Genomic DNA, 23,621 nt, shown 5'->3' with positions numbered 1-23,621 from the left:
TTTTGTCCAGTCTATGTCAGACATGTAGTGCTTTATCAGTCCCAAGATTCTGTCTGCAGTCAGTTTTAGAAACTATATGAAGACAGAAGATTCGCTTTGATTGAGCTTTATTACTGACCGTAGGCTCCCTTGTGGGAAATGCTGTGCGATGATGATCTTTTATATTATTTTGGGGGGCATTTTTGCCTTCATTGAATAGTGAAAGCAAAGAGAGACAGGAAGGCGAGGTGAGCTTGCAGTAAAAGGCCAGCCCTGTAGTATGTGGCCGCTTGCTCACTGGCACCTCTTTATGAAGGTCTTAAACCCAAGCTCTGCTTGAAGTCCAGGAACAAGCATCCAGTGAGTTTTTATTGTTCTTCTTTTCTGCAACAATAATTGCACTTCACCAATTCATTACATCTCATGAGGATCATTTCTCCAGCCTGAAATAACTGTGGCTTCTGGAAGGCTGGGGTAGGTGTCAATGTGATGCGAACCATCTTCAGTCGATATTCCTGTGTCTCTATGCTTGAAAGCAGGCGAGATTAAAATCAATTCGGTGCATTAGGTCTCTCTGTAACAAACCCACAGCCAGCATAAAAGTCAAAGGATCCTTTATAAAGAGCTTTGTAGTAGAGAGGGGATTAGATGGGCCTGTTGTCTCAGTCCTTCGCTGTTTCTCTGGATATTGAACAACTTGCCCAAATGATCATAACTGGAATAACAGATAACAATCAAATACACACCATTAGCTCGTTCATAGACAGTGTTATGATTTCTTTACCCCTGTACTCAGTTGATCCAAATATTAGATATATTTAGCAAGTACCCAGCCCTTTAACAGATCAAAAGAAGATAAAGCTCTCAAATAAATGAATGTAACTAAAAAAAAGAAATCTGTCAAATCTATACCAAAGCCATCATAACTATATTGATACCAACATAAGAAAAGACTTTGAACGATGGTTTAACCACCCTTTGGGATTAAATGTTAGAATTAACTGTAACAAAGTTGGATATATGCCACATCTTCTATTGTTTCTTTGTTTGTTAATTTATTTCTAGTTATTTATTACTATGTCTATTTTAATCAGTGCCAGCAGATATAACACCAATTCAATTTCTATAGATGGGATAAGCTCATTTCTAGATGTATATGGGATAGAAAGAGACCATCTGTCACACTATACTACAACTACCTAAAAATAAAGATCTAATGGTACTTCTGAGCCTGGGTGAGATGTTCTGGGCATGTCTGACCGGGAAGAGGCCTCGGGGCAGACCAAAGACACTCTGGAGAGATTACATGAGGAGCATCTCAGAGGTCGACGGTGGCTAGAGGAGGTGGCTGGGGATAGGGAGGTTTGGGCTTCTCTGCTTAGGCTGCAAACCCCATGACCCCGCCCCGGATAATAGGAAGAAAATGATGGATGGTACTTCCAAATATAAGAGTATTTTCAAGCTCAACTACAACAACTTGTCTATCATGCATGTCTGTATGTTGAGTCTGAGTCTGTATGTCTCTACAGTAATTGGGATAAGGACTCTGTATGTCTATACAGACACGATAAACTGATCCGCAAGGCCAGTAATGTTTTGGGTATGGAGCTGGACTCTCTTAAGGTGGTGTCGGAGAAGTGAATGTTGTCCAAGATAAAGACAATGTTGGATAATACCTCCCACACACTCCATGACATGCTGGCTAGCTACAGGAGCACGTTCAGTGAGAGACTGAGATTACTAAAAACTCCTCCATCTAAACACTGTAAACACTGAAATAGTTGCATCCTTTTTGCACACACTCTTTCTTACTCGGTAATGCTGCTGTCAATTTTTTTTATTTATAATCACATCTGTCAAACCTGGATATTTATTATTTGGTGATTTGTATATATTGTGCTGTTCCTTATATCTTAACATATTGTATTGTTAAATAGTTTCGTCTGTTTTTGTTAATATTAAGGTACAGGAGCAACTGTAACCTATATAATTCCCCTAGGGATTAATAAAGTATGCTGATTCTGATTAGTGTTATATTACTGATGTTGCTTTGAGGAAAGATACTCAAGCCCTTAAAAAAACAGATCCATGCCAGTACTGGTGAGACTGAGGCCCGAGACTATAAAGCCTCTAATAATAATGTTTACTTTAGATAAATGGTACTCAGTTGTAAAGCAGTTGTAATTGGGATAAGGACTTGGACCTCTAAGATGGATCACCCATGAAGATGAATTCAAACCGGGGATGTTTGACGCCAGCTTTAAACAGTTTGTGGGAAAAGGTATTACCGCCATGTGTACACTTACTAAAAAGGGTCAAAGGCAGAGTTTTCAAGATATAAAAATCACATATGATCTTACAAACCAGGATTTCTTTAGATATTTACAGATACAGATACAAGAGAAATGAGGATAAAATACATCCTATTATAAAGACATGTGCATTATCTTATCATAGGCAGTTCCCAGAGTTGTGTCTACTATGTACTGTAGTTTGATAGACTCTAGAGAATATTCGACTTTATATGTAAACAAATAAAATGGGAACGGTGGCTGGAAGAAGAAATCCCAGAAGAGATGCAGTATGATATCAATGCAACATTGCCCTGTCTGCAACAAGGCACTGCAATCACTGAAACTGATGCAATTTAGCTGAAAGAACCAGGTTGAGTATTTTGTAAGATCTCAAATTAAAAGTAAACAGATAAAGTTCAAGAGTGGAATATTTAGTTATACGATTTCACGATCGTGTGCAAGGACATGTGCATCCAAAAGACCTGTTTAAGAATCCTCTGGCAGAGGCAAAGAAAAATGTAACTAAAAACTTGCTAAGGACTGAAACACTGAGCTATAGACTTGGGTTGCTGGTTGAAGAGATCCTGGTGATGGAAAAAGTCACATGTAGATTTAATATGAAAAAAGGACATAAGTAACTTTATTATTAAAAGAGGCAGATTTGCTCCAGCACTGCAGGTCTGGTACTGTTTGTGTACAGCTTCTGGCTAGCTCCCAGCTTTGTTTTGACTTTGTGTCAATTCTCTTAATGTTCAAACAAAGCAGCCAGAAGTGGATGCTGTAATTCTGAAGGAGGAGGGGTAGCTGAAGAGAAGACACTTCTGATCAAAAAGAACACAGAGGCTGATCTCATATTTGCTAAAAGACTTCCTGATGAGCCCCAAGATGTTTGCGAAAATAACCTGTGGAACGACGAGACAAAAGTTGAACTTTTTGGAACTTTTGAGTCCTGTTACATAAAACTAACACAGCATTTCAATAACCTCCTAGGACCTGATTAAATAAATAACCTAAATAATAAATGACCTAAATACTCAGTTTTGCTCTACAAGGGCCTGATATCCACTTACGAGGACATTATAGTGCTACTGTTCTATCAAAATTTTAAACGAATATCCTCATTTGTGGCTCTCATTTTTCTTAAAAACAAAAATAAGTTTTAAAAAAAAATCTGGTAATTCTTTGTTTTTACATTCATCAGGCCCCAATGTGACCAAATATCAAAGAGAAATTAAAAATGCATGCAGTGGAAGAGTTCGGGTCTTAGGAGGTTAAAGGAACATTACACCAACAATCAAACATGGTGGTTGTAGCGTGATGGTCCAGGGATGCTTATCATGAGTTGTGAAAGAGGATCCCCAAACGAAGAAACTGTCCGAAGGGTAACAAAAGAGCAGGAAAACAGACAGAAAACTAACTGGCAGAAAAACACTGACACTGACAAAGAATAACTACTGAACTGGAAGTGATCAGAGCTGAGAAACAATGCACAGAGCCAATAAAAGTAGACAGGGTAAATGAGACCAGAGAAAGTAAAACTGAAAGCTAAACATACAAGCTTGACACAGATGGGCACGGAGGAAAGACTAAGGAAATAGCAAGAAACTAAACAGAATAAAAACATTAACTGAAAGAAACTAAAGATAAAGATACTAAGAGGTGTGATCAACCATGGACCATGACATTTCTTTGCCCATCTGAACCTTCTCCATGACTGTGATTTGTATTTGAGGTCTGAAGAGTACAAGGTGAAAGAGGCAGGAGAGCACACTGTGTCCTGTGCTGGTCACTGTTTCAGAAGAGGTCTGGGTCCACTCCATCTCAGTTAGTTTGTCTCTAGGAGTGGTTGGATATTGTTGAAATAGAAAACACCTGATCCTCACAGCACCAGATGTGCAGCACAAAAGGAACGGCATCTTCCACACCCACCTTCTCCTGGTAAGCAAACTGCAAGGCGTCCAGCAGCTTGAAGAATATGAGAAGTCAGTGCAGCTGATCTGAAATCAGAGAAAGGAAACGTGGAGCAGAGTTGTTCAAACAGGCAGAGATGAGCATGAAACTGTGATCAGCCATGTGATCAGTTATAGGCGAATAGGCTTACATGCTATCCAGCAGTAGAAATTGCGGGCCTCAGTAAAGTCTACGCTCCGGTTACGGCCCTGACAGCATCCCTCCATAGAAACAAACACAACACTGAGCCAGAGGAAAACCTGGTCGGACCTGATGGCGGTCTGGCGCCATCTAGTGTTATGAAATCAAAATTTCCTGGTCGATCCGGTCTTCATCAACCAACCAGGAAAGAGGGCTTGCCGTGATCTGGACTGAGGCGGATGAGACCAGAAACCTTTGTTCTGCCTTTTCCTCCCAGTACCGAGTAAAACCTAGAGAACGTTCATACCTCCAACAACACTGCGCTCGTATTTTGCTGCTTGGCGATCGCAGATGGTCATTTTATTAATCAAACATTTGCAGAATTCATTCATTAGGCTTTATACATAATTTTTTTTCCCGATAGCTACAACCCGAGGGGGACAACTGGCCATTTTTTTCTGTCAGCTGCGAAATGGAAATAAAACGCGGAACTGAAAGTGGAAGCAACCGAGGTGCGTGTATCAGAATAAACAGGGGGGAAAAAATCACGGTATCTTATCTTATATGATCCCCGATCTTTGTGTTGGTAACAATGATTTTTACAGTGACCTCAACGATAACGGCGATTGCCTGCTTCTGTTCTCTGTTGATATTCCTGCAGTATTTGGAGAAGGACTCACTTAATCCACAGTTGATCTCATTAGAAAGTGATGGTTGTTTTCCTTCACTCCGTCAGTGGTTTGGGCTAAACATCTGTGCTATCAGAGCATTATTTCTACTTACTAGCCGTATTACCTCTGCCAGAAATCCAATAGCTTGTGCATCCTGCATTATAAAGGTCAGCAATAAGTCGTGTAATCCGTGTTGTGAGTTTGTGGGGGAGTTTGATGGATGCCGCTGTCAGTGCACCTCGGAGCAGCGCTGTCATGTCATTATTTTACGCAGCACTACACGTCAAATTAACTTATGCATCCTGTGCCAGCATATAAAGCGTCAGCCGTCAGGTGGATGCTGTTCACTCAGGATCCTCAAAGAAAGGCTGTCGCAGCTTGTTTGCACTTATTCTGAGGTAGTTTCCCTTTTGTTTTGATTTTGTTTTTTGTCTTTCTTAGCGTATTTACTTAAATTACATCCTCTTTTCAGGCAGACAGGCTCACATCACAAAGAAATCCAACATAACAGAGGTGATTTAGTGACTTTCTTGAAAGTTAGGAGCGAAACATCATTGCGAGGCGGACATTCAGATAAGAAAATGAATGAAAAACCTTTCTAAAATTTTCTGTAAAGCTTGACCTGCTTGCTGATTACCTAAGAAGTTCTCACAAAGTGTGAAGCCAGCTTGATATAAATCGCTGCTGCTGTAGGACACACGGTGTTGTAGGCCTGTAACAAAACAATAAGACATTTGTCTCTGTTGTGGTTTTGCTTCTTCTCTCCTACTCTTCAGGTAATGACCTTCCCCTCCGTTATCTTCGGCTCCTGGCCCCACCCTTGCAGCTTTTATCAGCTGGAGTGTGGCAAGTTGTGCAGCAGGGACTTGTGGATCACTACGGGATGCTGGAAGAGTTTGTTACCATGGTGACGGAGCTGGTCCCAGAGCTGATGAGCTACAGTCAGAGGGCTCAGCTCATCCTGGGACTCAGGGCCAGGGTCAGTAGTGTTTACGTTTTGGTCATACTGAGAGGAAGCTAAAGCTGTAGTCATTTAAAAATATCTGATTTTTGTGTATAACCAGCTGGTTCTGGAGCTGTGTCGAGGGGAGCATCCAGTGGATATGCAGATCATTCAGCCACATCTGGACAGAATAAAAGCCCCTGTCAGTACTGCCAAGGATCACCACGTAAGTGAACTTTAGCAGGAAAATGCACAGCTGTGTAAAAGCTGAGCGCTAGGTTGACTTAGCACATACCTGCTATGCAGTGAAGAAGTCCTCCTTGTTTTGTTTGGGGGGGGGGGGGGGTTCTCATTAAGTAAAACTAGAGTGAGTTATTATACTAGTACATCTTAAAAATATATAGTGTCATTTAAACATTTGGGGGGGGGGGGTGCTATTTAATTTAAAAAAGAACTTTCATATATTCAAGATTCATTATACGTAGTAAAATAATTAAGGCCTTTCTTTGTGTTTGTTTAGATAATTATGGCCACATTTTAAAAGAATTGATTAAATTGATACTGAAATGGTATAAATACCAGTTCAACCTGCTGACTTGACAGTTGTCCAGATGATGATCATCGACACCCTTCACAAGGAGGTTAATCCACAGAAGGTCACTGCTGAAAAGGCTGCCTGTTCTCAGAGTTCTGTATCGAAGCACATTAACTGAAAGTTTGCTGGAGGGGAATAGTGCGGTGGGAAACTGTGCTTGGACAACAGGGCGCAGCTTTGAGAGGATTGTCAGTAAAAGTTGATTCAAAGAATTTGAGGAAGGAGCGGACTGGGGTTGGTTTCAGTATTATTTCCGGGCATTTCATCTGGAAATCAAGATCTTAGAGGAAAGAGTGGAGTCACTAATCTAAAATGTTTGAAGTGCCGTGTGAAGTTCCTGCTGCCTGTGAGGATATCAGGGTGCCAATTCATCTGCTGGTGTTGGTGGTGGTTGGTGATGTTACAGCACGTCTGCGTTCACCTGCTGTGAAGCTCATGCCAATCTACTTTTTCAGCAGGACTTACCACTGCCTACTGTGACTATTACATGGTTTGCAAACTATGTTATTCCTGTACTTGATTGGCCAGATAACTTGGCTGACGGGAACCCCACAGAGAATCTATTAGAGGAAGAGGAAGGTGAGAAACACCCAACCCAATAACACCCAAAGATGAACTGAAGGCTACTTTCAAAGCAACCTGGGCTTCAGTGTCACCTCAGCAGTGCCACTGATGTGGTAAAGGAACCTCGACTAGGAGCCTACTTAGTGTTTAAATCCACAGGAAATAGTTTTGAGATTTATTTTAGGAAATATTTTAACTATTTGAGACACTGGACTTCTGATTTTCATGAGCTGTAAGAATATATTCCTCTTTTTTTTCGTGTGTGTGTTTATATCAGGTCACCATCAACCACGTGGAGGAATCGGAGGTGAACTTTGTGGAGCTGGTGCATTCGTTACTGGAGGATCCCTCTGAAAGAAAATATTTTTTCCAGGTGAGACATCTTGCAGAGACAAACCAGACACATTCAAGCTTTCAGGAAGACTTCAGTAACTCTGATAACACTCTCAGAGTCATCTCAGAATTCACATCATGCCCGACCTTGAGGGTAGATGGAGTACAGTATCAAAAGACTAAATGAGGATTCACTTTTGTCAGCCAACACCAGAAACGTGAGGCTGAAGTGGGCTCACCAAAACTGAGCTGCTGAAGATTGGGGGTGGGGGAGGGTGTAGCCTGGTCTGATGTGTCTTGGTTTCTGCGGAGGCACACAGATGGTAGAGTTACAATTTGGCATCAAAAGTGTGTCAACTGTAAAGGCTGCTGGTAGCGGTGTAGTCATATGGGGATGGTTTCTTGGCACATTTTTGCCTCTTTTGAACCATTAGGACACCGTTGCTGGTATGAAGCTGTTATGATGCCTCTCAGTTTGTGGCTTTTGTGGCTTTCTTGATCAGAAATGTATAGTACTGGTTCTAGATTACTCACCAGCACCCAGATATTTTTGGTCCTTTAACTTGTTGAACTCTAATTCCTGGTGACACAGGCGGAACATCTGGTTTCACAGGCTGTGCCGCCTGGTCTGTTGTTTAAATATAGACATGTGTGGTATCGACAGAAACTTCAGAATCTCAGCTAAAAGCTCCCAAAATTATTTCTATGACTGCCAAACACAGCTCAAACGACAAACAATCAAAGATAGCACGAAAAGATGTAAACGCAAAGTGTCGAGTCACCTGCCAGCATGTACGCGGACAAGCAACGTCTCTGCTGAAAGCGCAGAACTCACAGATTCCAAAACTCCAAGTTTCATCACACTCCAAACAAAATTTACCACACTAAACTAAACACACAATTACCTTTGCTCCCTTGCTTCTAAAAATTCCACCACGATAAAACCGCTCCTGCCGCACACTTCCATCTCCCAGTGTGCTTCAAGAGCAGCTTCCCATCGCTATTTTGTCTTATTCACTTATTTACACACAGATGCAATACACACCACTCTGCGTACTTTGCAGCTGTCCGTGTTTTTATTTCTTTGTTTTGCAGAAAAGACCTCTGACAATAAAAGCCTAATTTTTAGAAATTTAAGCTTTCGTAGATGGTTCCAAATTGCCAAAAGCTTAGCTATGCTTCCAATAAAACCTCTGTAACTTTGCTCTGTGTCACTTCAGCAGCTTCCATCTTTGTCTATATGCTGATTCATGGCTTTCTTTAGTTTTTGGTCTACTGCAGCAGATTTTCACAGGGGTTATGTGCTATAAGAGACACAAAAAAGGAGTCCAGGAAAGACTTCTTCATATTTTGCTTTGTTCAATCCTCAGTACCTTTGACACAATGGCATTTGCTGTGATGGTTACACCTAAGAGTAATTCTCACAAGTGTAAGCTTTATTTTCATATCAAGATGGTTTACACAGATTTTGTAATTGTAGAGAACTAATCGAATCATTTTGGGCATGACATTTTCAAGCAGGAGCCTCAGAAAGTCCCTGGGGTTTTAAAAGGTTAATCATGGTTTAAATATCACTATGAGATGGAGGCGGCAACAACTTTACATTTTCCAATGGCTACTTCAAGTAAAAGTGGCCTTAAAGTGGCTTTATGAGACATCACAGTGAGTTCAGTGGCCTCCCCAGACACCTTTGGGATGTGGTACAACTGTGAAGTTGACTGATGTTAGACATGTCAGCACGTGAAATCCACGAAAGAGATGAGGCTGTATATGCATTAGGAGGTGCTTTAATTACGGGTCTCTATAACATAAGGCACAGATGATAAATAAGAAGACAGCTCTAAGTTTGGTGCAGGGAAAAGCCTGTTCTAACGTTTGAGTCTAAGGTTTATTTTTTAGCACCGGGCGGCTCTTTTTTACTTCTGATCCGTAAATAATCTGCATCTTTCACGTGATTCTGTTTATTTTGAAAAGTCTCAACAGGATCTTGAGCTTTATTGTGAAAGGTTTATGTGGAACATGAACAAGCGGACACGCGATGCTGTTACCGTCATTGTTGCTAACCACAACTCATAAAAACATGCGCTTGTCCGTCCATAGTGTGGTTATATAAAATATAAGAGAAAGAGAGAACTTTAAGAAATGAATATAGCCACTACAGTGACCATCAAGACGATGAAAAAATACTGTCGTAAACAGTTTATTTTGTGACACCACGAAACAAACGATAGCTAAAATGAAACATAGACGTTTTTATATCGTCATCCGATATATATCGTTATATCGAACAGTCCTAATGTTTCCTGACAGCACCCCTTTATAGCTGTACCTCTCTTAACCAAGGGCATTCAGTTAAAATTTAAGGAAGTCCAGTTAGAGAAAAGTTCCTCAAACAAAGTTGAATAAATTCATTATAACTAAATGCAATATATTTTGAAGTAACCTAATATTTGTAACAGTATCTGTATATAGTTTACAATTTGGTGGCAAGAGCTTCTTGGCTCTGGACGGAGGCAGTCACACTTTCTCCCTTATCTTTCCTGCTTGGCTTCTCATGTCTTTTGTATAGTCTCGCTTATTCTCTAACCCTAAGAGAGTCTCCCAGACTTGTTCTCTAAAAACCTAAAGAAGAATTATGGATTTGATCAACTGGTCCCTAAATGCAATTGACACCCTCCTCTCGACGAGAAGCCTGAGTTCGGGAGAGCCCGTGACAAGACATTGAAGACACCTTTCCGGAACCATGATAACAGGGTTCTTGCTGATCGGCGCTGGCTTGGCCCTGGGCTTGGCCCTGGGCTTGGCCCTGGCTTATCAAAGAATAAAGAAAGCTGAAACGGCTGTTCAAATCCCCACAAGGCTGCCCGCTATGTTGATTGGAACGATGGAGCGAGCTGTGGCTTCTCAGAATGGGCTCAGATGCAGCACGGATGACATCTTGGAGACGCTTGCGGGTGCTGTGAGTACTGAGACCGACCGACAACATCTGACAACATCTCGGAGAGGCTCACGGCTGTCGTAAACGCTCATGCTCTATGAGCAAACTGGATAACATCTCGGTATGGATGGATAACATCGTGGAGAGGCTCGCAGCTCTCCAACGAAAACCTGTGACCAGTGACGGACGTTAGACAACTGTAAAATTGGAAGCAGTTTGTTTGCACTAACCAAAACAGCTACCATCTTCATCTCATGCGGCCCCCTGGCGCCAGCTGGATGCTCAAGGCAAAAACTGACAGGAATAACAATTCTCCCTTAGATAACAAGACCGTGTTGTGACTTTCTCCCTCCTCATTCAAGGCCACTCGCGTCGACCGAGGACTGTTGACTTTTGCCTAACTGGGTGAAGGGACCCTGCACTCACCCCCCCCCCCCCCTCCAAACGCCTTCGAAGCTTATGTCTTCTATGTTGTGAGATGTGCTGATTCATGTGCTGAGATGTTTTTTTCTGTTCTTAAACTGATCTCCCCGTTGGAGCTCAGTCTGGGGGGAGTTATTTTTTTCTCCTTGTCTTTGCTCGTGTTGTGCATTTTCCATTGTTATATCTCTCTGGCCTGTTCACCCCATGTGATGTTTGTGTAATGTATGTATGGTCGGAAGGGTAAGATGGAGCTGGCACGGCTGGCAGCCTTAACCTAATTTCCCTCGGGATGAATAAAGTATTATCAATCAATTGAGTTTGCATTGAAAAATTACACCAAAAAAAAGTTTTTGAGAAGTTTCAATTAAAAGATAATGAAAATGTGTAGTCTATCCATCCACTTTTTTCTGTGGTCCGTCTATTGGTGACTTAGGCTCTTAATCATTCTGTGCCTTTCTTTCTCACTTGCAGGAAATCTTCCCGGTATATTTTGGCTCAAAGTACGACGCAGCACTAGAGATGCTGGTGTGGGAGTTCATATCCAGACTGGAGGAGCTGCTGCCCGTCCCAGACTTCACACAGGTGCTGTGTATCTTTGTGCTCATCCGTGCCAGGCATCACTAGCCTGTTGCCTGATAATGATTGTTACATGACACTTCAGCTCTGTTTTGTCTGTCCCGCTTAACTGTATAAATGTTAACATGTCCAGATTGGAATTACATTAAGAGACATTTAGCGCTACTGTGGAGACAGCAACACGTGAACATGTGAATTTATTGTTGATTAGTTTTGCTTGTTTCTTCTTTTTTTTTAAAACCTGTTGTAGTTGTGCATCATATTAACACAGTGCACCTTATCTGTCTCCACTGGCACGTTTCCAAACTGAACAGCCATCAAAGGCTGACTGGAGCACAAAGACTCAGCTGGGGCTCAGCTGTCTGTACCGCTGTGGAGAAAGGAGGGTTAACAGGGTGCACGCTCACCAGGGCCTCCCAAAAGGCTCATTCCCTTTTTAGTACTGAGCCACTAGAGAGAAACACTAGAGCAAAGCTAAATTAGAAGCAGTCCAGAGTATTAGAAATACACGTGTTCACATCAACTATATTTAATTACATGGATCACATATTCTAGCATTAAGTCTCTTCAAATGAATTTAAATTCTTTATTTAATTCTATGATATAGATCATTTTGGCTGTATAAACAATTAATTTAACTAATATAATAAATAATTGCAGAATTACTAAAAATAATACCTTGATTTTTCTTTCAGTTGGCCGCCTTGCTCAGAGACACTCCGTCATTCCTAGACGACTGTTTGCAAACCCTTTTCCCCCCGGAGGACATGAAGGCTGTACTTGAACACCACAGAAACCTCGGCCATTTTAAAGAGAAAGGTACTGCGGGCACGCACTGGTGGGAGATAATTGCACTTCACCGTGTCCTGAAATGTGTCGAGAGAAAGGCTCGTAGCTCAGCGGCACTGGAAATGTGGCGCGAGGGCGTTCTGAGATTCATAAATTGAAAATGTTATTTGCAGGTAAAATATTCATGCTTACTTTGAACTCTTGTTGTGTTGTTGTCACAGGAGTGCTATGTTTTTCTCTCCATTAATTTTGCTACTTAATTCCCCATACTTCCTAAATTATGAATCCCAAAGCCTTGTCATAAAAAAAAAGCTCACTGGAGTTTGTGTCATTCAGTTTTATTTATGCAAGACGTAGTTATTCTCAAGGCGCTTTAGAGTCTGCGGTAAAGGCTTTACACTATTATAGACAGACATCCAGTCCCTTTGTGAGCAAGCATTTGACAACAATGGAGAGAAAAAACGTCTCTTCAACAGGAAGAAACCTCCGGCAGAACCAGGCCCTGAGAGGACAGCCATCTGTCGCCATCAGCTGTTGGGGAGGGAAAGCCAGGAGAGAAAAGTAGAGCAAAAAGAGATCACAAAGAAATGCCTAGACAGCCTGTTTATGTTTATTTCAGTTGGAGTTTGGACATGTCTGACAGCTGTTTTATTTGTGTTTAAGTTGAACCAGAGCTTTAATAACAGTCTAATCGCTCAATTGTAGATCCCAGATTATTACCCATGGATGACTGCATCCTCACCTCCCTGTCACTGCCTCCTGGGACCAAAACTGTCATGGAAACAGCCTCCTGCTCACCTGCTCTCAAAGACTCCGACCACAAAGGACTTCTCAGCGCTCCCGTCAACGCAAGCAGCACGGAGAAGTCAAGGAGGAGCTCTGAGCCGATCAGGCAAGGACCGAGGGAGACGAGGGACTCTGGCAGTTGGCAGCTGCAGGCTAGAGCTGGAAACATTTCTCAGGAGAGGAAAGTACAAAACATAATTAGCACACTGCCATGCGACGAAACCATAGACCTCACTACATCCAACGAGACTGCAGACACGGATTCAGAAGCCAGTGAGAACAACCAAAGCTTGAGGGCAGCTCGCATTCTCAGGAAGAGGAAGCTGAGCGGAGGTGTGGACATTCCCACAAAGCAGCAGGAGACTTCAGCTTTCTTGTAAGGTTTCCATATGTTAATATATGTTTTATTCATTTGTTGCTAACAAACGGTCGACATCACATGTTTGCGTCTGTCCATAACTTTATCTGTTTGATCAAAGTCATGCTAGGATGTAGGTCTACTGGTCCGCCTTTAATGTTTGGTTCAGACTGAAATCTCTCCCCAGGACGTAAATGATTTCCTATTAAATTTTCAGCAGATGTCTACACTGCAGAGAGCGTGAATGCTAATATAGAGTCATGCGAAATAGAAAGTACAGGTTCTCTCATTCACGAGGTTTGTTTATAAAAATCATCTGGTCCTTAGCAGGACTTAAAATTATGGAAATACAACCTCAGATGAACAACAAGGCGTGACATATTTCACAGAGTCATTATTTATTTAACAAAAAAAAAGAGCCAAACTAGAAGAATAAGCAGTGTGTAAAAAAAGTACAGTGATCCCTTGTTTATCGCGGTAGTTGCGTTCTAAAAATAACCAGCGTTAGGTGAAGTCCATGAAGGGGCCAACTTTATTTTTTCCAATTATTATAGATCTTTTAAAGCTGTAAAGCCCCTCACTACACACTTTATACGCTTTTCTCAGACAGGCATGAACATTTTCTCTCTTTCTCTCTTGTTTAAACACTCTCAAAGTTCAAACCTTCGTGGAAAAATAAGTTCAGTATTATAAAATGAAACCAAAGATCAAACCCTGTTTTCAGGGCCAGAACATGGGAATAGAGCAGCTGCCAGAGAATTCAACATTAATGGATCAATGTTACGGAAGTAGAGGAAGCAAGAAGAATGAGTTGAGTAAAGTTTATCTGACTGTTTTGTTTCGCTTAATGCTCCTTATAATTTGGTGTGCCTTTATGGTCCGAAAACTTCTACCTTCCTTTAGCATGTCCAGAAGTCCAACTTTTTGTGCGATGGTTAGCATCTTCCTCTGCGTTTTGGGTGCAACCGCAGGTGCCTTTGACGGTGCAAAACGTTTCGTCGACATTGTTGTGCTTGTTGGGGAGAAAACTTACAAACAAACAGTACAGCACTTCAGAGTCACACTGCTAGCGATCGAAGATTTATGTACATTTGACAACCTGAACACATTCTGTACTGTACAGGAGACAGTGCCTCTTGGAGACAGTGGTCTACAGCCGATCAGGACGCGGAACACAATGTGCCGTAAAAAAAATTTGCACAGAAAAAATCCACGCAACAGCGAGGCCGTGAAAGGTGAACCGCGTTATAGCGAGGGAGCACTGTACACCTTTACCACTTGCTTGGGTCAGTAGCATCCAGTTGCTGCTCATCAAATGCACTTAAATAACTGATCATCAGCAGTGATCTTAGAGAAGAATAGCAGCTAGCTGTCAATCTGCAAAGGGTAATAAAGCAATTTCCAAACAATTTGAAGCCATCGATTTAAAGTGAGGAAGATTATTTATTAGTGGAAAACGTTCAGGACACTTACTAATCTTCCCTCGTTCGAGTTGTCAAGCACGGTGGTGGCGAGGTGATGTTTTAGGCATGTTTTTTGTTTCATTTCTTTTCACAGAAAGCTGTGCATAAATGAATGAATTGCAGCAAAGCTATAAAAAAATGGGCCAAAATTCCTCCACAGTAATGTGAAACATTGATAAAGTCACACGGTGTTGTTGGTAATGGTGGTTGATCATAGAGTGCAATTCATTTTTTACACACTCCTGTATTTCAGTTAGAACAGCGTTAAATAAATAATTACATTTGATGAGAAAACGGTTTGTAAGCGAGCAACTCCAATCGTAGTTTTTTAACCTTTGCAGGGAGTCCTCAGTGGATGATGAGAATTCAGGTGAATCTCCTCTCATCTCCATATGGGGAGATTATACAGGTGTGTGCAGTTTATACATGGTCTCAATCTAATATTTGGTTTTGTATTTCTAAGCATTGCTTTAACTGAGTCTTCGTGTTTCATTTCAGACTCTCAGGAGGGCTCTTTTCCAGTTGTAACGGACACAAAAGTTCCCTGGTCGGATGAGGAGACGCTCCATCTTCTCGACATCTGGGGGAAGGACTCCGTGCAGCGAGCTCTGAAGGGCTGCTTGAAAAACCGCCACATATTCACCCAAATTGCACAAAAGATGGCAGAGAGGGGCTACATGAGGACAGTGGAGCAGTGCCAGACGAGGATCAAACGACTGAAGAAGTGCTTCCGTCAGAACAAGTGGGCATTTAACGACACAGATTTTGAAGCTCTCGCTGACGTTTGTCAGATATGTTCACTGATCCTGTTGTTTTCTCCCTGATCTGTCGCCGGAGGGAACTCCAGGCTGGAGCATAAATTTTACACACAGCTGGATCAGGTCCTCGGCTCATCGGCTTCCTTGGCCGTTCCTGAGATCACCTACGACGTTGAGGAAATTATCGATGAAGACGAGTCCCGAGACGGTGATGATGACTTGCAGTTTGTCGGACAAACGGGCCACCTGGAAATTGGTAGGAGGTCACATATTTGTACTTAAGTTTAACTCTTGCAGCACAATTGTTAGTGACATTAAAAGCTTTTCTGTCTTTTAAGGCTTCATACAATTTTGCATCTGAAAGAAATGCTAAGGATTACAGAATTTACTATTTTCCCTCTGACTCGTAATGCTGTTTGTCCGTCCAGTCTTTGAATCCAGATGTTTAAGTCTCATTGCTACAGTCGTATAAAATCATGCACAAAGCCGTGCAGGCTGCCATTGCAAACATTTGTGAAAGAGTGGGTTGATCTAAAGAGCTCAAAGAATTCAATAATAATAATAATAATAATAATACATTTTACTCAAGGGTGCCTTCAAGAAACCCAAGGTCACCTTACAAAAGAACAAAATTAATAAATGGAGCAATAGTCATAAAATACATAAAATGAGTTCACTTCTCTGGCTCTTGACGAAGGCGGTCACACTTTCTCCCTCTCCCTTCCCTTATCTTTCCTGCTTGGCTTTCTCATGTTTCTGTCTAGTCTTGTCTGCTTCTCTCCCTCTACCCTGGAAGAGTCTCACAGTCTGTTCTCTAAAACCTAAAAGAGGAATTATGGATTTGATCAACTGGTCCCTGAATGGAATTGACAACCTCTTCTCGACGAGAAGCCTGGATTCAGGAGAGCCCATTGAAGATATCTACCTTTTTGGAACCATGACAACAGGGTTCTTGCTGATCGGCGCTGGCTTGGCCCTGGCTTATCGAAGAATAAAGAAAGCGGAAACAGCTGTTCAAATCCCCACAAGGCTGCCCGCTATGTTGATTGCAACGATGTTGGAGCTTGTACTTAAGTTTAACTTGGAGAAGCTTGCGGGTGCTGTGAGTACTCCGACAACATCGCGGAGAGGCTCACGGCTCTCCAACGGGAATAGTGAGGAACCGGTAATGGACATTAGACCGACTGTAAAATTGTCATGCAGTGGTTCGCACTAAAGCAAGAACTCCACCATTATTTCATGCGGCTACCATATCGGCGCCAGCTGTGGTCTCAAGGCTGGAGCTGAATGTAACAAACAGTTTCTCCCCTGATAACAAACTGTGTTTAGACTCTTCATTCCAAACGCCCTCGTACGCTTATCTCCAAGGTCGAGTCGGACGGCGGGTCTGGGCCCAGCGCTGGAAAAATAGCGGCAGGGCAGGATGGCTGTGTCTGCATCGGCTTACTTCTCACCCCTGCTGCTTGTCACGTGCTTCGTGATATTGTGATGTGGACATTTGTGTGCTCTTTGTGACTTGCTCATTGTGTTGTACATTTCAGTGTTTTTCCGTAATACTACCGGTCTCCGACCTGTCTCCCCATGTGATGTCTGTGTTGTGTATGTAAGCTTTGTTGATAAGACGTGCAGACGGGACAGTAAGATGAATAGCAGATGAGGATCTGAGAGGGTGGGAAACAGTGGTGATCTGAAGCAGGTCACACAAATAGGAAGGAGGAAATTTATGGATACACAAGTAAGATTTATCCTGATGTCTATGGGTAACCAGTGAAGCTGCTGAAGAACTGGGGTAATATGAGCTCTTGACGGAGTGCGAGTTATGACCCGAGCTGCAGAATTTTGAAGAAGTTGGAGTTTATGAAGGGACCTTATAGGGAGACCAAATTAGGAAGTAATCGATACGGGACGCAATAAGACTATGGACAAGGATGGCAGCAGCATGGGGAGTAAGGAAGGGACGGCTTGGGTTTCCATAAATAACCAGAGTCGGTTAATATTACGTAATTCGAGCGTGATGGTGTAATAGGATGCCTCTGTTGCCTTTGTTGAAATTTCTTCCCTCCTAGATATTCCACACTCAGCTATTAGTGGTATTATTTCAAAGTGAAAGCATTTATTAACAGTAGCAAATCAACCACAAAGTGGCAGAGCATGTGAGGTAACAGAGTGGGGTTGTTGAGTGCTGAGTCCGTAATAGTCGTCCATACTCTGCTAACTTAATGTCTGCATAGTCCATTAACATCAGCACAGGAACTGTGTATGGGAGCTTCATGGCTTGGGTTTCCATAAATGGTTAGCCCCTGCAGGTGCAATGTGGAGGTGGTCCAGTACTTTTTGTCCACATCATACGTAGAGATGTGTCCATTTTTTTGGACACAGTATTGTTTTGCTCAAAATGGAATTAATACTTCTGACAAAATTCTGTGATTTGTTATTTTAGGAACGAGAAGCGTTCCCTGGACAGACTTGGAGACCTTGGCCCTGATCAACACATGGGGTGAAGATAAGATGCAGCAGGAGCTGAGGGGAATGCACAGAACCGGGCACATTTTTTCCATCATATCCAACAAAATGGCCACACAGGGTTTCTCCCGGACGCCAGAGCAGTGCCAGACGAGGTTAAAAAGGCTGAAATCGAACTTCAGGCAGTGCTACCAAAACAAGTATGTGTGCTCGGAGTGGAAAGAGTAAAAGAAAAGTTTTCGATTTGTAAACCTAATATCTCTGCTCTTTTGTTGTCCCTGCACTGTAGCCTGAAAGGACAGGAGCAAGTTCAGTGCAAGTTTTACAACGAGCTGGGAAGAATTCTAGTGAAAGACTTCCCTTCAGTTCCACAGCTGGAAGAAATACCAGGAGAGCCCGAAGAACGCAACTTTCCTGCCTACACTCATCCAGACATGGGTAAGCTCAGTTTCTCTGCTCAGGAGGACCGTTTAGATAAACAGCCTGCTTCCCAATTTGTTTGCACTGATTGGCTATTGCTTGGTCGAGACATCAGCTGACAAGGAATCTATTGAGCTCATTGCTCCTTTTGGGCAAAGAGCCAATGAGCTCCTGCTATGGCATGGCATAGCAGGAGCAATCGCTACTCTTCAGTGAGTGTTGGTAAGGTTTTAGTAAAACTAGATTCATTTGTAGTGGATTTCACTGTTTGTGAGCCTCCTGGATTTCTCATTTGTTTGTGCAGTACTGCCAAGCAATGACAGCAAAACTTGGAACTTTCTTTCTCTGCTTCCCACATTACAATTGTGATCATGAGCCAGATGAAGTACTACGTCGAGGCAGTTAAATGTAGGGAAGTACAAGATACATGAGCAAAGCTCCACATTATAAAAATCACCATTTGTTTTTGTACTTTCTGATTTTGCCCTCTGGGGGGCGCTGTGGACATGTAACAGATATCTAAAGTTAGAAGTGAATGCTTGTTTTTCTAAATTTTGCACCCACACTTCTTCCATGACTTTGTGTATATTTATTATTATTTCTGTTGTCAGTTTGTTGTATTTAGTAACTGTTTTCTTTATTTGTGGTTCAATTTGAAAACCAGAAATTATATTTAACAGCATAAACTTTTGTGTTTATAACTAACTGACTGAGATATACAGAATGGATATCTGCCTTCAGATCATAATCATCTCACTATAACATAATGTAACCTTTTCTTTCACATAATCCATCAGTAGAGTACATGGCAGCAGAATCGATGTAAAGCACAGTGCTGTGCCCAAGCCTTGAGCCACTCATCATTTCCTTATATTCCAAGTGTTCTTAAGCTATAGTTCTCAAGGTCTTTCATAGTTTTTCTTTGAGCATTGAAGCTTTTTCACTCATTTTTAATGCAGTTCTTGTATCTTATTGTTTTCAGAGAAATGAAAGATACTTAACTCAGACCTACGAATCATTCAAGCATAAGACAACATCTATCTTCTTGCAGGATGAACCAGTACAGTATTAACACATAACAGACAACTTGGCAAAAGAATAAATATAATAAAAAATGAAGGATATCTTTGGGCACTTTGTTACTAGCAGTGTGTTGCAAAAGATATCATTTGTTACCTTTTTTTTTTTTTTTAGTTGATTCTATGAAAAATGCCAAAAATGCCATAAGATAGTTTGACAGATATAAAGTAGTATTTTTGCACCTACAAGGTGATTCTCAAAGAGCCTTTTGCTGAAAACTTTGCATGGTTTGCAGTGTTTTCTTTTTAAAAAATGAGGAAAGAGGACAAGTGAAGGACAAAAGAAGTGGTGAATGTAAAAACTATCATCAGATGAACAGTATCTGAAAGTCATGAAGAATAAAGAAGCTCGTGGCTTCTATGGTGTATTTCAATTTATATTTTCACATTTCAATAAATCGCTGTTCCAATCTTCTGAGCAAAATGTAAAGAAATGAGAGGTAGCTCAAGACTTTTGTACGGTATTGTAGTTATCTAAAAAAAAAAAGTGAAATAAGGGATTGTGTATTGATGTGTTTCCTTTTTTATTTCTGCCTCTTCAGAGTCTGCTGTGGAAATTCAGGAGGACAGGAGGAAAGTCCCTTGGTCAGACAAAGAGACGATCATCCTTCTGGAGATCTGGGGAGACCCACAGGTAAAGCACAATGTCACAATCCATGCACTCCCCAAAAAATCTTTCGGAAATGTCCATAAATTTCCTGATAATCTCACTTTATTGCTGCTTCATTCTGTATTACTTCACTTTACTACTTTTACACGGAATTCTACCTTCCTTCAGGTCCAGCAGTGCCTTAGACGCTACCCACACAACGGTCACATTTTCACTGAAGTTTCAGAGAAGCTTGCCGCTAACGGCTACTCCCGCAGCCCCGAGCAGTGCCACACGAGGATCAAACGTCTGAAGGGGAACTATCGCCAGTGTCGGGAAAACATGAGGTAAAAACTGCACATCTGGAGTCCCGCACCGTTGGAGTGACTTTGTTTTAACGCACCTGTCTTTCTGCCTCTAGCTCATCTGGGACTGACAGAGTCGACTTTAAATTCTATGATCTGCTGGAACAAATTTTGGATAAGCAGCCATCAACGTCGTCTACCGTGGTAACAGACTCCATCGAAATATCAGAAGACTCCAACAGTGAATCGGTAACAGAAAGAGGTAAAATTTCTGTCTTCTACCCACCCCCTTAATGTTAACTCAGAATGGAAGATTGTTTTAATGCTTTTTCATGCACCACAGCTCTGAACTTCTTAAGACCTATTCATATCTATTATGAATGGGCTTTAATTTGCCAAGTTCCTGGTACAAAGTCCATGTGATGTGAGAATCTTGCAGGCGAATGCCTTTTCAATACACTGCAAGTGAGTGTGAATCATGTCTCCTACCTCCTGCACACACAGATGACACCCTCGCCTTAGCAAAACATAAAATTTCCAGAAACCAGAGCTTGTCTGACACAGAGTATCTACTCCTGCATGCTGCATGTGAGAAAGTAAAGGAAAGCGTAAACACCTCATGCACTGCAGGCTCAGTTTTTGCACTGCAGGCTCCTTGTTCTCCACCTGTTTTCTCCTTTGTCTTTCTCCAGACTGCATAGAACATAAGCCTGCTGAATATGCACCCAGAAATCTCCATAAACGCCTAAATAACTCTTGAGAATGAAATAAGCAACAAAAAAATTGCGCAAAAATCACTTAAATACTGATTAGCATGCAGCCACTATCATCACAGAACCTTTGTGTTCAGTTTGTGTCGGAGTTTTTATTTTACACAGAACAAAACTGCTGGATTCACACAGGGGTAAGATCAATAACAACTTCTTCAATCCAATTAGTGTATAACAAATCACCAGAGGTCCCTATGTAATACTAGACCCATGCTAATTGGCCTCAAAAAATAGTGAGCCCCAAATGCTTTCAGTAACTACATAATTTAAGCCATGTACTGTATGTGCGGATGATTATGATGACTTTAGACTAAAGTGAAGTGAAAGTAAAAATGAATTCAACACAGTTAAAAAAGTATTCCTAATCCCATTTTTCCCATTTTGGATGTTTTATACTCATGTTAAATTTCTGTGTCTCAATCACAAGACCCAGAAATCAACATGTCAGCTGAAAAGCCAGCAACCAGCTCTTGGACAGACGAGGAGACCCTGGTACTTGTCGATATCTGGGGTGAAGAAGATCTCCAGAAGGCCCTGAGGGGTTTCGTCCACAACGGCCACGTTTACGCAGACATTTCCGAAAGAATGCAGGACCTCGGTTTTTCGAAATCCTCGGAGCAGTGCCGCTGGAAGGTGAAGTCTCTGAGGAACAACTTTCGACAGTGCTACGAAAGGAAGAAGTGAGCTCAGTCTTTCCATCGGTTTACCTGTTTTTGTATCGCTCTCTCTGAGTGATGCCTCCGTAACTGCCGTTTTCATTCCCGCTAGATCTGGAAGAAAAGTTGATTACAAGTTCTACAGCCAACTGGAACAAATACTGGGACAGGAAGCAGTTTCTCTTGATGAGTATGATGAAAGGGATGAACAAGAGGAGCAGGATTCAGGTACAGAACACGTGCTCTGCATTAGATTAAAAATCAGCTACAAGTCAGATATCTTACATGTGTGTCTACCTGTAACAGGTGCCGATGGTTTGAACACAACGTGGACAGAGCAGGAGACGGTTGCTCTCATCGAGGTGTGGGCCGCAGATGATGTGCAGCATGGCCTGAAAATATGCGTCCGCAATAGTCACATATTCGCCGAGATATCTGAGAAAATGGCTGCAATAGGCTACCTGAGGACAGCGGAGCAGTGCCACTCCCGGATTAAAAGGTTGAAGAAGACTTACAGGCGTTACTGCAACAGCCGCAGGTAAAAAACAAACAAACAACAATACATGCTTTATGCTTTTTGAGATGATCCAGGCTCGAATGTTGTTGGCCAGCTGACCGTGGATTTATGTTTTCCAGAAATGGAGGGCGGCCCACGGCGTTCCGATACTTCAACCTCCTTGCTCCGGTGCTTGGCGACGAGTCTATTTTTGCCCCTGTGGACAGTACCGATGCCACCTTACAACCTTTGATGGACAATGAGCCTGTCTTATGTGGGTTTACACAGCCAGTCAGTAATACACAGGGTTACTGTGCATATATGAACTAAACTGCCAAAGATGAACACAATAATAAAGGCGTTTCCTCGTTTTAGATGAGCAGCCCTCGACCAGCCGGCTCCTGGTCGACCTGAGCCGAAAGATGCCCTGGTCGGATCAGGAGACTCGCACACTGCTGGAGATCTGGGGTGAGGACGGCGTTCAGCTCACTCTGAAGGGCTGCCTGAAGAACCGACATGTGTTTGACTACATCTCAGAGAAGATGAACGACCGAGGATTTATAAGGACCTCGGAGCAGTGCTACACCCGCATTAAGCGTCTTAAATATGGCTTCCTCCATGAAAAGTCAGTAACGACAAGATTTTGATTCTCACTTATTCTAAACTTGTTTAGATGTTTATTGGTTTTAGTATTGGTTTTGCTTTTAAAATTTTTACATTTGACACAATCACGGGTGAAGGTCCATGTGAAGTCATGACAATCTCAAAAGATTTCAAGAAAGAACTCAACAGAGCATAAAGATGCTCTTTGTCGTTTACAGTAATTAGCATAAAAACTGTAATTAGAGTTCTGGTTGTAACTGTGAGTTTTTTTTACAAATGTAGGGGAGAGTTTAAATTCTTCAATGAGATGGAAAAAATCTTCAGGAAGGAACTGAAAGTCGACGACGTGGCCGCAGACACGTCGGCTGCAGATGAGCCAGATGACTACATACTCGAACTGGGCCCAAAAAAAGGTGTAACTATATGGAGTATGTCACAGTGTGTGTGGGGGGAGCTGCACAGATGTGATGTGTGCTTTGAAAGTGTTGATGAAGGAGTATAGAGAAGGGCACTGTTTCTTTGTGGAGCTAGAGAAACCATATGACTGGGTGCTAAGAGAAGTGTGGCAATGCATGAGGACAAAAATCAATGTTTCTTTTCTCACAGTCCCCTCAGGTAACCAGTGGGTGCCCGACAGCGCTAAGCTGCCCTGGAGCGACGGAGAGACCGAGGCCCTACT

At 42.1% G+C, this 23,621-nt stretch overlaps 1 protein-coding gene across 2 annotated transcripts in view; it reads left to right on the top strand.

Annotated features, from left to right (window-relative positions):
* Positions 1-4,588: 4,588 nt before the first annotated feature.
* The window catches only part of LOC146650013 (uncharacterized), a 21,079-nt gene continuing 2,046 nt past the window's right edge, over positions 4,589-23,621 (top strand). For both annotated transcript variants that reach the window (XR_014908141.1, XM_085386664.1), the window contains exons 1-22: positions 4,589-4,876; positions 5,812-6,014; positions 6,100-6,204; positions 7,415-7,510; positions 11,303-11,413; positions 12,103-12,226; positions 12,902-13,358; positions 15,145-15,212; positions 15,302-15,545; positions 15,651-15,817; positions 18,002-18,224; positions 18,314-18,462; positions 20,066-20,157; positions 20,302-20,459; positions 20,534-20,679; positions 21,615-21,867; positions 21,956-22,071; positions 22,150-22,381; positions 22,480-22,613; positions 22,715-22,964; positions 23,225-23,355; positions 23,549-23,621. The exon at positions 23,549-23,621 is cut by the window's right edge. Coding sequence is in view for 1 of the 2 variants with exons in the window: in XM_085386664.1 (XP_085242790.1) it covers positions 4,837-4,876; positions 5,812-6,014; positions 6,100-6,204; positions 7,415-7,510; positions 11,303-11,413; positions 12,103-12,226; positions 12,902-13,358; positions 15,145-15,212; positions 15,302-15,545; positions 15,651-15,817; positions 18,002-18,224; positions 18,314-18,462; positions 20,066-20,157; positions 20,302-20,459; positions 20,534-20,679; positions 21,615-21,867; positions 21,956-22,071; positions 22,150-22,381; positions 22,480-22,613; positions 22,715-22,964; positions 23,225-23,355; positions 23,549-23,621 (3,572 nt within the window). In the remaining variant the exon portion in view is untranslated. The remainder of the gene's footprint in view (positions 4,877-5,811; positions 6,015-6,099; positions 6,205-7,414; positions 7,511-11,302; positions 11,414-12,102; positions 12,227-12,901; positions 13,359-15,144; positions 15,213-15,301; positions 15,546-15,650; positions 15,818-18,001; positions 18,225-18,313; positions 18,463-20,065; positions 20,158-20,301; positions 20,460-20,533; positions 20,680-21,614; positions 21,868-21,955; positions 22,072-22,149; positions 22,382-22,479; positions 22,614-22,714; positions 22,965-23,224; positions 23,356-23,548) is intronic.

Source organism: Rhamphochromis longiceps, linkage group LG17 (genome assembly GCF_057381845.1).
Source record: "Rhamphochromis longiceps isolate RC_006_pf linkage group LG17, R_longiceps_female_GT1.1, whole genome shotgun sequence".
Lineage (NCBI taxonomy): Eukaryota > Metazoa > Chordata > Actinopteri > Cichliformes > Cichlidae > Rhamphochromis > Rhamphochromis longiceps.
Note: the sequence above shows the minus strand (reverse complement) of the source record. Positions and strands in the feature narration are given on the sequence as shown.